This window comes from Microtus pennsylvanicus, chromosome 13 (assembly GCF_037038515.1).
Source record: "Microtus pennsylvanicus isolate mMicPen1 chromosome 13, mMicPen1.hap1, whole genome shotgun sequence".
Taxonomy (NCBI): Eukaryota; Metazoa; Chordata; class Mammalia; order Rodentia; family Cricetidae; genus Microtus; species Microtus pennsylvanicus.
In genome coordinates this window covers 26,478,091-26,491,271 of record NC_134591.1, presented here as the reverse complement: position 1 = coordinate 26,491,271, position 13,181 = coordinate 26,478,091, and the positions used below count along the sequence as shown (strand labels likewise).

General features: G+C 40.4%; 2 protein-coding genes across 2 annotated transcripts; both read right to left on the bottom strand.

Moving 5' to 3' along the window:
* Window positions 1-4,264: 4,264 nt before the first annotated feature.
* LOC142833592 (interferon alpha-12) lies at window positions 4,265-4,834 on the bottom strand. Its single transcript, XM_075945131.1, has one exon. It carries the CDS (start codon window positions 4,832-4,834, stop codon window positions 4,265-4,267), a length of 570 nt encoding a protein of 189 aa, XP_075801246.1.
* Window positions 4,835-12,306: 7,472 nt separating this feature from the next.
* LOC142833599 (interferon alpha-12-like) lies at window positions 12,307-12,879 on the bottom strand. Its single transcript, XM_075945151.1, has one exon. It carries the CDS (start codon window positions 12,877-12,879, stop codon window positions 12,307-12,309), a length of 573 nt encoding a protein of 190 aa, XP_075801266.1.
* Between the last annotated feature and the right edge of the window lie 302 nt (window positions 12,880-13,181).

The following is a 13,181-nucleotide window of genomic DNA, read 5'->3' as shown; positions in this document are numbered from 1 at the left end:
TGACAGACAGCATAGACTTTCAGTGCTTCAACGGTCTATACTTTTCCATTAGATCTTCCTATCTTTTCTGGAGGTGTTGGTTTGATGGTAGAAGTCCCCAAATCTGCTTTCTTCCTCTTTTCTACTCTCCTGGAAAGAAAACCCTGACGTTGGCTTGCGGCAATGAACCAAAAACTATGATGTCATTGGAAATGAAAGCTGAAGAATGGAGCTGGCGAATCATCCAAGTGAGATAGCAGTAGTAATATCAGCTACTAAAATTCAGTGGAAAAATCTGTGTCGATTAAATACAACGATGTTATGAAAGTGACTATATTTCCAATGAATCTTCATGTTCAATTCAATCTGTCTTAGTTAGGATTTTGTAGCTTGAATTCTAATTGGTCTTATTAATAAAACCCCCCTAGTCATAGACATAGGGGTAAATGCTGAAAGATCAGAGAAGCAGAGCAGTCGGGCACTATTAGTACTTTCTTCCACTGGATCCTCAGACCAAATGGGCCATCCTGTCTCCAGGAATCCTCAGACTGAATGTTGTCTCTATGAACCTCAGACTTAATGCCCTGAGCCCCTGTTTCCTCCCTTATATTCCTTTCTCCACCCAGCCATATCCCTTCCTGTCTATACCTCCATGGTGCTGGGATTAAAGGCGTGAGTCACCACCACTTAGCTCTGTTTCTCTTTTAGACTGATTCAATCTCGCGTAGCCCAGAGTGGTCCTAAACTTACAGAAATCCATCTGCCTCTGTCTCCTGAGGGCTGAGATTAAAGATGTGTGCCATCACTGCCTGGCCTCTGTGGCTAACTAGCATGGGTAGCTCCCTACTCTGATCTTCAGGCAAGCTTTATTTGTTAAAGCATAAACACATGGCTTCTATTGCTGTGAAGAGACGTCATGACCACAGAGATTCTTTTTTTTTTCTTTTTCGAGATAGGGTTTCTCTGTGGTTTTGGAGCCTGTACTGGAACTAGCTCTTGTAGACCAGGCTGGTCTCGAACTCACAGAGATCCGCCTGCCTCTGCATCCCAAGTGCTGGGATTAAAGGCGTGCACCACCACCGCCCGGCAACCACAGAGATTCTTATAAAGAAAAATTTTAATTGGGATTGGCTTACAGTTTCAGAGGTATAGTCCGTTATCATCATGATGGGAAACATGGCAGCAGCATTCAGGCAGACACACTGCTGCAGAAAGAGCTGAGGATACTACACCTTGACCGACAGACACACTAGGCACACTAGGCAATCGAGTTTTATTATGGGGCTAAGCCCGTTAAATCTCTCAGAGTCCAGAAAGATTCACTATGAAAGGGAAAAACTGTCTAATTGGATCTGAGGGTAAATGGAATAAGTCAACTCATGTATGTTACTGTTTCATGTTCTTTAATCCTTTGCACAAAGAAGCAGCAAGGAGGAGGAGGAGGAACGTAAGGGATATCTTCATTAGGTTTCTATTTTACAGACATAGTTGGAAAATTCCATAGGCAAAGACAATGATAATGTGCATATCAAAATCACAAAAAGGGGCAGGTAGAACCTGACAAAGCAGTGCTCTGGAACAGGCAACACCACCCAGGAAAGAGCCAGCACCCAAGGGAAATACCTGGCATTCCAACCCTTTAGATAAAGTTGCTCAATGACCCTGAACCTGGACGTCACCCAGACACAGACCTGTCTGGTAAGGGCAGGGCATGCTACCTTCCTGTTCAGAGCCTGTCTTCTTTAGAAATTTCTATGTGGTCTGTTAGCAAGTAATTTTGTGGGATTGACTCTATGTAAATTTGACTGTTAGAACAAAGAGTGTGTTATTGCTCTAAGGCCTCTTGGGGTGCGGGAATGGAAAGGTCATTCATTTGCCCCATGCAGAAGTTACACTGCTGAGGTGTTTTGGTAACTAATCCCATTTTGAAGGGAGAATAATGGCCTCACAAGGATTTTAGATATGATAGCAACATTTCCAAAAGACAAGTCTTCCCGCAGCTCTGCAAAATGGGGTGCCCTGTAAGTTGTACACTTGTGGGTCTGCCTTTATGAAGCTATGAATTTACTGTATAGTATTGTGGGCTCCAACACTAGGCCTTGCTTGGGCATATAAGACTTGAAAGCAAGAATACATGTGATTATGATGTGGAATGATCATTGACATATAAGGACTCTAGTGATTGTACCTCCTAAATAAATGTCTGTGCGTTTTTAACTTACAGTCGTTTCTCTTCTGGCAACAATCTCATTTTATAGTTTTTAATTGTCCAAAATTTACGAGTAATGTTTATTCAGAGGTTGTTGAAGTGATAATAGTTGCATAATAGGGAACATCACTTGATTATTAATTTTAAAGAAGTTTTATACTAATTTGTAACTGGACATGGTTTTTAAAATACTGGCAAAGCTTTGATACACTTGTACTCTTTTCAGTTTGAGAAAATAATTTGAAATGGGAAACAGTACTTTTCCAATAGATGAGTCATTTAGCAATTAAATTCTGATTCAAGGCTTATTTAAAATATGTTTGTATGAGTCATGCTTGTCCTTTGCATTTGACAAAACTGATACAACTACAAATAGATGTATTTCTGAACACTGCGTATAAAATAACCTTTAGAGTAAAAGCAAAATCTGTGGTGATTCCTGAAATAAAACTTCAGATTTCTGAAAAAAAAAAAAAGACTTGAAAGCCAACATTCGCAGTGACACACTTTCTACAAGGCCACACCAATCCAACAAAGCTGAATTCAAACATGAGTCTATGGGTTCCGTTCCTATTCAAACCACCACACATTCCAAATCAAAATTCAAATTATGTTTCTCCCAGAATATCACCTTTAAAACACCCAGAACCATGAAAATACCAAAGAACAAAAGCAGTGTTGTATTGGTAGTGTCACCATACCTGATTTCAGATTACAGCCATAGGTCTAAGAGAGTGTTACTGCAGGATTACTACCCCCTACCACAGAAGCCTCCTACAGCAGATGGCAATGAATGCAGAAACCAACAAGTGGTCACGGAGCAGAAAATAAAGGGCTGACTTCCTGGCCCTGAGCATCATTGCAGAAGAGGGAGCAGAAGGATTGCAAGATCCAGAGGCCGTGCATGACGACAGCAAAGCAGTGTTCTTGGACCAGCACGGGAGCTGCACAGATGAACTGAGTGGCTGTGACTGAATGAACAAGACCAAGCCAGACAGCATCCCAGCTTGGAAAACACAGGAAATTCCACTTGTAGCTGAGCAACTATGGCAACTGGCGGCTGCTGAGAGAAAGATTCATTGTCCTCAGGGTTGGGACCCCTAAGAGAGGCTACCTAAGCTCCAGGAGATTGCTATGTGTCCATGCTCAAATAGAAGCTTCAGGAGAAGAAAGATGAAAAGAGGGAGGAGGAGGAGAAGGAGCAGGGGGAGGGGAAAAACTTGAGAAATTGAGAGGGAACAGTGGTGTTTGGAAGGATTAATTTTAGAGGCATTTCACTTCCCTGGTGGGATTTATTCCAAGGGATATTTCTTGAGGCCATTATGAATAGGGTTGATTTCCTGATTTCTTACTGGTATGTTTGCTGTGGTATTCAGGCAGGCTGATTATTTTTCTGTGATCTATTTTATATCACTGCACATGATCGCACTCATATTTAGAATGCCAAACTGCCAAACTCACAGAAGTTGAGAGTAGATGAAACGTACCAGAGGTAAAGGAGGTCAGAGGGAGGATTACTCTGGTGAACATTACATCAAGGAGGACCAAGTCACAATGTAACAGGAGAATATACTAGAGAGAATTAGAGGGAGAGATGTAGGGTTTGTCTAAACACTATGCAAATGCACGCAGGTATCCTGTGTAATTTCTCGACACTTTGCCCATTTGTACAATTTTTATGGTGTAGAGAATCAATGTAAAAAACTGGGAAAATCTGAAAAGATACATAATTGATGAATCAAAAGTGCTTTATACAGCAAAATTTAATAGAAAACAAAATAATTTGATTTCATATAATGCTTTTCTACATTTGTACAAAGAATATACAAAACTGCAATATTTAACTTAAATAACTTAAATTACATAAATAGTAAATACACACATAATACACAGAAACACTCAAATGGATGCAAAAGCAAATGCCTTTACATGTAGACAAAATTTTCTGTTTTGCTGAAATATCTCAGCAGGTTGGTTAAATTCACGTTAAAATAAAGAATAGTTTTTAAAGGAGAATTTATGCAGTGAGGTGCAGGGTCCTAGTCCAGGAGAGTCCTCTCCACTTTGGCTCAGGACTCACTCCTCCTCACTCAATCTTGCCAGCAACTCAGCTGAGGAAGACAGGGCTCTCCAGACTTCTGCTCTCACCACCTCCCAGGCACAGGGGCTGTGTTTCTTCTCTCTCAGGTAGGCAGTGATCCTGTGGAAGTATTTCCTCACAGCCACCAGGGAGTCTTCCTGGCTCAGGGGAGGTTCCTGTACCCCAACCTGCTGTATCAGACAGACCTGCAGGTCCTTGAGCTGCTGGTGGAGGCCAGTGCAGAATGTGTCTAGGAGGGTTGTCTCCCAAGCAGCAGATGAGTTCTCTGAGCTGAAGAGGATGAGGACCTGCTGGGTCAGCTCCTGCAGGACAGGGATGGCTTGAGTCTTCTGGATCTGTTGGGCATCCACCTTCTCTAGAGGGAATGCAAAGTCCTTTCTGTCCTTGAGGCAGGAGAGAGGGGAGAGTCTCCTCATTTGTGCCAGGAGTGTCAAGGCTCTCTTGTTCCTGAGGTTATGAGTCTGAGGCAGGTCACATCCCAGAGAGCAGGTTGACCAGTAGCTCATTAGTACCATGGCCATCAGGAAAGCACAGGGTCTGGCCATTGTGGATGTTGCAGATGCTGTTGGTCCTCTGGGCTGTTGATCCTGAACCTTCCCCTCTAGGTTCTCTGAAGATCATCATTTGTGCCTGTGTCTTAAATAGGGAAGAACACTACTTTCCATTTTCTGAAGCCCTCCCCTTACTTTCCAATTTTCTTTTCACTTTCTCTCATTCATTCTCTGCTCTGTGTGGACACTTTCCCTCAACCATTTTGGTTTTCATTATTGCGTCAACTCTTCTTCCTCCTTTCCACAAAGCCATTTTAGAAGTTCTGTTCTAAATGAAATTTCTTTAACTTTTATCAAACCCATAACCTCTAATGTATAAAATGTCCTCATCTAATGTAAAGAATGAAAAAAATCATGTCTAAGTGTACATAGAAGCCATTGAATGGCTCAGTCATTCACATTCTAGGAGCACATGCTTGAGGACCTGATTGGTTTCCTAGCACTGACAAAAAACCATGCACAGAAGCACATGCCTCTCATCCTGAAACTCAGGGGGAGACACAGACAGGTCCCTAGAGCGCCAGACCATCCAATCTACCTACAATGTCTTGTCCTAGCTTAAGTGAGAGGATCTGTCCCAGAAAACAAGGCAGGGAGTGAGTGAGTTAGGAACTGGATATTGATATCTGGCATCAATCTGCATGAACACACACATGCAGAGGCAAACACACAAACATATGCCTGTGACATATGATGGCCATAGTAGACAGTGTGGACGTCTGTGATCTGTGCTCCCACTGACTGTAAAAGGAAAGGAAGCTACTTTTGCTATGGTATTGATGTCTGCAGACTCACAGTTGAGAAGGAAGGAGATAGAAGGCTTCTGTGATGACCCCTACTCTCATCCCCTACTCTCAAAATAACAGCTTAGACAGAAATCCATCAGAGAGTACTCTCAAAGATTGTTATGAGAATGCTGAAATATAGATCTCCAAAACTGATGGCTTCTGGCAGATGTGCAGGTGGGAAAAGACTCAGTTTTATTTAAGGGGCTGCCCACCAGGAGTTTGACCATGCTCCACTGAGTTTATGAGCAACACACATTGAACTGCTTTTAAAAGCTTTATTTCTGGGGGCTAGGGGAAATCCCAAGGATAGAGAAGCAGACCTGGGAGGACTCTGAAATGAGTATGTTAAGAATGTGAAATTCCTAAACTATCAATAGAACTATTATATAAAAATATACAAAAATCGAACAGATATTGCACATTAAAAAGTACTGGAAATATATAAAATCATAAATAAGATTTAAGTCCTGCCCTCCCTGAAGACAGCTGTTTTTGTAGATGAACACCTTTGTAAACGAAAACGGCTCATTTGTTTTCTGGTTGCCGAGACCCAAATAATCACACAGAAACTATGTTAAATGCAACACTGTTTGGACAATAGCTTAGGTGTATTCCTACCTAACTCGTACATTTTAAATTAACTCATTTCTATTATTTTATATTTTACCATGAAGCTCACGGTATGTTACCTCTTGCTTCTTGGGCAGCTACATGGAGTCTCTCTGATTCACCTACTCTCTTTATATATCTCTGTTTGGATTTCCTGCCTGGCTTTACTCTGCTAAGCCATTGGCTAAAACAGCTGTATTCATCAACCAATAAAAGCAACACATATACAGAAGGACCTCTTACATCACACTCTTAACATTCACAGCATCATATGTCTAAATGACACGCTCTCTATTCCTAAACAAATGTGGTTAAGTAGGAGTTCAAGTCTTTTCCAAGTGACCAAAGATCCATGGAAGCCTTTGAGATGACAGAGCAGTCAGGGTCGGAGTCCAGCCTCTACAAAATTTGCAAGTTCCAGGGTAGGAGAGTGAGGATTTGAATTATTAAGCAAAAGGAACAGAGATATAAGAGGAATCAAAGGCAGAAACACAGAACAGCATTGGAAGGACATTCAGTGGATACTGAACCGTCCACATTTATTTTTCACAGGCTTATATACTTCACTCCAAAAGGGGAGGTGAGGGAGGGAACAGACTTCATTAACATGAGAAAAGGAATAGACCAACTATCCTGCAAGCAGCCAGTCCTTGGAACTTCCTGCCAATCTCCTTTGATGGAGCAGGAATAGCAAGGTGGAGAGGATCCACCCCTATACTCAAAGCACTAATTAACCACACCTTAGGTCAGGAGCACTTGTTGTGGCCACACCTGCTGTCAACAACTTTGAAAGAATCTGACCTTTAGTCAAGGTGGAACAGGCTCAAGCGTGGGCTCCTACAAGTCAGAAAGAATATAGCAAATGCTTTCACTTTCAAAACGGTTTTCCCTTGCTTTTCTTCCTCTTTTTGTAGGGAGCAATTCGTTTGTGTGTTCTCTCTGTGACCTGAAAACACAAAGCTTCAGCTACTAAGTTTGAAATAAAATATTAATTTTCCCACTAAAACTCAGACATACCAATAATAAATGGATAATATAATTTCCAATGAAAACCATCTGTGAGAGAAAGAGTGCATACATACATGTATGCATAGCAGAGCAAACAGATTCATTTTAGATCTGAGTATTGCTCTTTGGGGAACAAAGTTTTAACTTTAGTCTTCACCCCACTTTCTCGTTGCTTCCTTTAAACGGGAAATGATGCTCTCTCAGCAATAAGAGCTTCCCTTACTGTGTAGAGACTGGATAGAGCCTTCATAGCCCTGAGACTCTTCAGGATAAAGAAGCAGACGATATAATGAGCTTTGGTGACTCATTACAGTTGACAGAGCTTCGCTAATATTTCTCTCTTAGGAACAAATTCCTGAAGGTCTTGAGATTGGGCTTCATATTCCCTTAAACTAAGAACTAATGTTGGCTGGGCAGTGGTGGCGCACACCTTTAATCCCAGCACTCGGGAGGCAGAGGCAGGCGATCTCTGTGAGTTTGAGGCCAGCCTGGTCTACAAGAGCTAGTTCCATGACAAGCTCCAAAGCTACAGTGAAACACTGTTTAGAAAAATAAAAAACAAAACATCAAAAAAGAACTAATGTTAACATCTCCTGTGTCTACTCTTTATGCACTATTGTCTACCGTGTCCTTCAGTCTGTAACAATGACCCTTATCCTGAAATGTTGAGTGCTTCTTGGGCTCTCTCTCTCTCTCTCTCTCTCTCTCTCTCTCTGTGTGTGTGTGTGTGTGTGTGTGTGTGTGTGTGTGTGTGTGTGTGAAAAGAGAGAGAGTCTGATGTCAAAGTAATGCTATTTTCCAAGTATCATGGAACTCACTCAGTAACTTAGGGTCTGCTCACACTCTCAGCTGAACAGGGAAACAATGACCTCCATCTTCCTCTTGTAACCTGCTCCCTGAGAGTGTGCTCACCACATCCTGATGGCTTCAGCTCTCATAGTGGATATGCTTTCTGCTTGGTTTTCAGAATCATAAATTCTAGAGTATTACTCTTCTTATCTCTAGTGTGTTTAAGTGAAGGGCTTTTATTTTTTCTGACTCACATTGCCAGGATCAGAGTGTCAAGAATCTCCAGAGAGTGACATCAAAAAATATTTTATCCTTATAGTTAAATCATTTTCTAGTTTTTCTTAATTTCATTTATAGTAGATAAGTATTCGTTGTTCTGGCAAACAATATTTTTATGATTCACACTTAATCATCAAATATTTGTCTGAAATAATTGGATGGGTGTACAAGATACACTGATGGCTGAGCATTTCATCACAATTATTCAGGAACCAAGCCTAAGGATCTATATGTAGTATGATTATAGTGAGAAATTAGGTACTCGCATCCTCATCTCCATTCAACTCAAAATTGCACGTCAGTCAGACAATTCTTCCAGAGAGTAAAAACTTTATATCCTTCAACTGAATATAAACTTTCATTTAACTTTACTGTATTTTTGAGGTGTTCTTAATTCATTGGTGGGTTTCTGCCCCTCTGTCTCTTCTTTACATTTACTCAATGATGTCAGAGAAGAAAATGACACAAGTAGATGCATCCGTTCCAAATTTCATGACAGTGAACTATTTATTTAGTTATTTACTGATTTATCTACTTTTTGGTCTTTTCTACTTTCCTAGAAAGTAAAAGCCAGTCTTGTTTCTTAGCATGGAAATAAAAATGTGATGTCAATTGTCATAAAAGCAAAAGAGAGGAAGTGACTTTTGCTGCTCAGATGGGAAACAAATGCAGTAACATTAGTAACATTCAATATAGCCCTCGGGGAAGTCCTAAAGTCATGAAATAAGAATTGATAATACGAAAATGACTGCGTGTTCAAAAGTGACATAAGATTTAATGAAGTTTCAACAAACGTTTAACAACATTCCACTTGGAATCAGAAACATCTATCCTCAAATACACATGGAAGCACAAAGTGCAGTGGTGGGGTGTTCTGACACCTGATTGCATATACTACCATGTTACAGCAATCAAAAGAGAGACACATTACAAAAGGAGATATGAGGGTCAGTGCAATGGAATAGCTGGCCCAGAAATAAATACACACCTACGTCCACCTGAATCACCAACAGCACTCACTGGGGGCAGGGGTCTCTTCTGTAACCCTGTTCGGGAGAATGAAACTAGATCTCTGTCTGCCACCTTGTACTACAATCAAATCAAAATGATGAAAGACCTGCATGTAAGTGCAGAAACATTGAAGTTGGCAAGACAGACACAGAGAAAGCTTTTCATTGTAGCTACAAGCAAGGACTTTATGAAAAGGACTCAAACAACCCAGGAAATAACAAGAAATGAGAAATAGGAAATTGACCAAAATTAGCATAAAATTTCAAACCTTCTGCATAATAAAGGAACAGTAGCCTAACTGAAAATATGGCCAACAGGGGAGAAGGAAAAGAATTTCTAGTGTTCATCTGGCCAGGCATCAGATATTAAAAAGGGTAAAGAATGTTAAATTGCCAAGACAATATATAATTCCATTAATTCATAGCCAAGTGAATAAAGACATAGTTCTCCAAAGAGCTAGTACAAAATGCCAATGCATATTAAGAAAATGTCCAGCATCATTAGCAGTCAGGGAAATGTCAAATCAAAAGTACATTCATGTTTCTCTTCATCCCAAGCAGAATGGCTGTCATCTAGTAAAACTAGTGTCGTGAAAACGCAGGAGTATATTGGATTTTATTTGGGCGTAGGGATGTTAATTAGTGTTAATTAGTTAATTAGGAAAATTAAATAAATTTTCCTCACGTAAGCTAATAATGGAACTACTATATGATCCAGATGTACCACTCCTGTATATATATCAGAGAGAACAAAGTGAACCTACAATAGAGCCATATGCATATTAATGTTTAGAATGTTAGCATTCACAACAGACAAAATATTTAATTAGTCTAGATGTACATCAAAAGGTGAAAGGATATTTAAAAGTTATATACACTGTGTGTGTGAGTGTCAGTTTCTATATCAGCTATAAGAAAAAGTAAGGGGAGAATACAAGATGTACTTATAACATGTTATAGAAGATTAAGATGTAAAGCAGAAAAAAATGTTTATGTGAATCTGAATAGGTATCAAGAACATAATTGTAACAGAAAAATATGGAAAGATATTTAGCATATGTTCTCTATCAATATGTGGATTATAAAAAGTACATTTGTATAAATATTTATATACATATAAATATATATTTTTATATGACATAGATTCAGAGCAGGTTCCTTTTTGGAAAGAGGACCAGGGTGAAGGTTTGGGGGAAGAGGAGAGGGTTGCAGAGGAGTAAGTACTTAAAGTACATCATAACACACCTGGATGCAGATGCCACACTAAAACCCATCCTATTGCAAAGGCATCACACACACTTTGATCACAGGACATGAAAAAAAACAATCTGATACCAACCCTGGAGCTTCCCCTTTGCTGACTACCTATCACAATGGGAAGGTGCTTTTCATATTGCAAGGGGAGAAATCCATGAAATACCTTATTCGGCTTTGCACCCTGTGAGATAAGATAGTGATGGGCCTGGAAAGCTATGCTCATTCGTGCAATGGCGGCATGAATGAATATGGATTATGAACAACAAATTAATGGGAACTCCGCCCTGCAAAAAGAGGAAACTCATGCCCAAAAACCCATGGGTCAACCTGGCCAAAAACCCATGGCTAGGGAGCTCAGAAACCCTATTATTATTATTATTATTATTATTATTATTATTATTATTATTATTATTATTTGGTCACAGTATCAGAGAGCCTTTTAAAGACTTAACATTTATACCCTTAGGCTAGTGAAATACTTAACCCTTTTCAAGGAAACTTTCTTATGCAGGAGACAGTGGTTAATAGAGAAATTTATACTTAAACAAATGGCAGGGCAGAATCAACTGTGAGAGCTTACCCCTAGATGGACGGTTAATTTCACACCTCCTTCCCCAACTAGACTCATAGCACACTGCAGAAGAAGGGACAGAAGGATTGTAAAGACAAAGGTTGGGGAAGATTGCTGAAAACATCTTCAGAACACAACAGCGCTCTTGTACTCACGAGCTAAGGCAGCTGTGGCTGTGGGAAAAGAAGTGTAGACAAGATCAAGGCAGTCACCACTCCAGCGTCACAGGGGAGGGGCTGAGATTCCCCATCCCTATCTGAGGAGCCACTGGCAGTTGATGGCTGCTGAGGGAGAGTCAGTTTTCTCCAGCGGTGTTTCCTATAGTAGATGACATATTCTCCAGTGGGTGCTACCCTGTACTATATAAACATGAGATGCACTACTATATAAACATAGTGATGGCTATGATAGAACGACAGAGTGAACCAAGACATGATGTTAGCATGAGAAGGTGGACAGGAGGTCTAGGAAGAATCAGGCAGGGAACAGAGTGTGTATATGATCTAAATACATAGTATTCGTGTATGAAATTACCAAAGAGGAGACAAAATTTAAAAAAATTGTATGTACCATGACAATTAGACATGAAGATATGTTCTTTTTTACTATTGTACAACATATTGGCTAAGAAGAACAGTTGTATACTGTATATTATAAATTACTAGAGGATAAGATATCAGGATTTTCAGAGCTAAAGAAACAATGATGTGCAGGTCTGCTTATATCTAAGCACCATGCAATTTACACCTGTACCTTCTAAATGTTTGTGGGTTTTGCACTGTAATGTTAGTTTAAAGAAATAAAAGTGAGAATATATAAAGGCTTGAAATACATAAGACTTACAGGAAACAAATTTACAAAGCACAGGAAAATTTTATTACATATAGAGAAAATGTTTTATTGTATTAAATAAAATGTAAAATGCTAATATAACTTAAATTTTATAGTTAAATAAATATTTATAAAAATAAATACAAATAACTGAGGGAATCTAGAAGCTAATGTCTCAACAGTATACACAGTCTTGCTCTTAACTGATGAAACATCCAGGAAGGTTGATTGAAGGTTATCAAAATGAGTGATATCACTGAAAGAGCAGGTTTGGTGAAGTGAGGGACCTCGTCCAGGATAGTCCTCTCCACTTTAGCTCAGGACTTACTCCTTCTCCTCACTCAATCTTGCCAGCAACTCAGCTGAGGAAGACAGGGCTCTCCAGACTTCTGCTCTCACCACCTCCCAGGCACAGGGGCTGTGTTTCTTCTCTCTCAGGTAGAGAGTGATCCTGTGGAAGTATTTCCTCACAGCCACCAGGGAGTCTTCCTGGCTCAGGGGAGCTTCCTGCACCTCAACCTGCTGCATCAGACAGGCCTGCAGGTCCTTGAGCTGCTGGTGGAGGCCAGTGCAGAATGTGTCTAGGAGGGTTGTCTCCCAAGCAGCAGATGAGTTCTCTGAGCTGAAGAGGATGAGGACCTGCTGGGTCAGCTCCTGCAGGACAGGAATGGCTTGAGTCTTCTGGATCTGTTGGGCATCCACCTTCTCCAGAGGGAATGCAAAGTCCTTTCTGTCCTTGAGGCAGGAGAGAGGGGAGAGTCTCCTCATTTGTGCCAGGAGTGTCAAGGCTCCCTTGTTCCTGAGGTTATGAGTCTGAGGCAGGTCACATCCCAGAGAGCAGGTTGACCAGTAGCTCATCAGCACCAGGGCTATCAGGAAATCACAGAGCCTAGGCATTGTGATTACTGTGGATGCTGCTGGTCCTTAGGGTTGAGTGGTCTTGAACCTTCCCCTCTAGGTTCTCTGAAGATCATCATTTGTGCATGTGTCTTAAATAGGGAAGAACACTACTTTCTATTTTCTGAAGCCCTCCCCTTACTTCCCAATTTTCTTTTCCCTTTCATTCATTCTCTGCCTGTATCTGAGCATCGTTTCTCATCCATGTTGGTTTGCATTATTGTGTCAACCTTTCCTACTACCCTCAATAAAGCCATTTCAGAAGTTTTTTCCTAAATGAATTTTCATTAACTTTTATGGTA

Bases quoted from the DNA above. Each gene is read 5' to 3' on its own strand.
- LOC142833592 (XM_075945131.1), bottom strand. From the start codon at position 4,834: ATGGCCAGACCCTGTGCTTTCCTGATGGCCATGGTACTAATGAGCTAC.
- LOC142833599 (XM_075945151.1), bottom strand. From the start codon at position 12,879: ATGCCTAGGCTCTGTGATTTCCTGATAGCCCTGGTGCTGATGAGCTAC.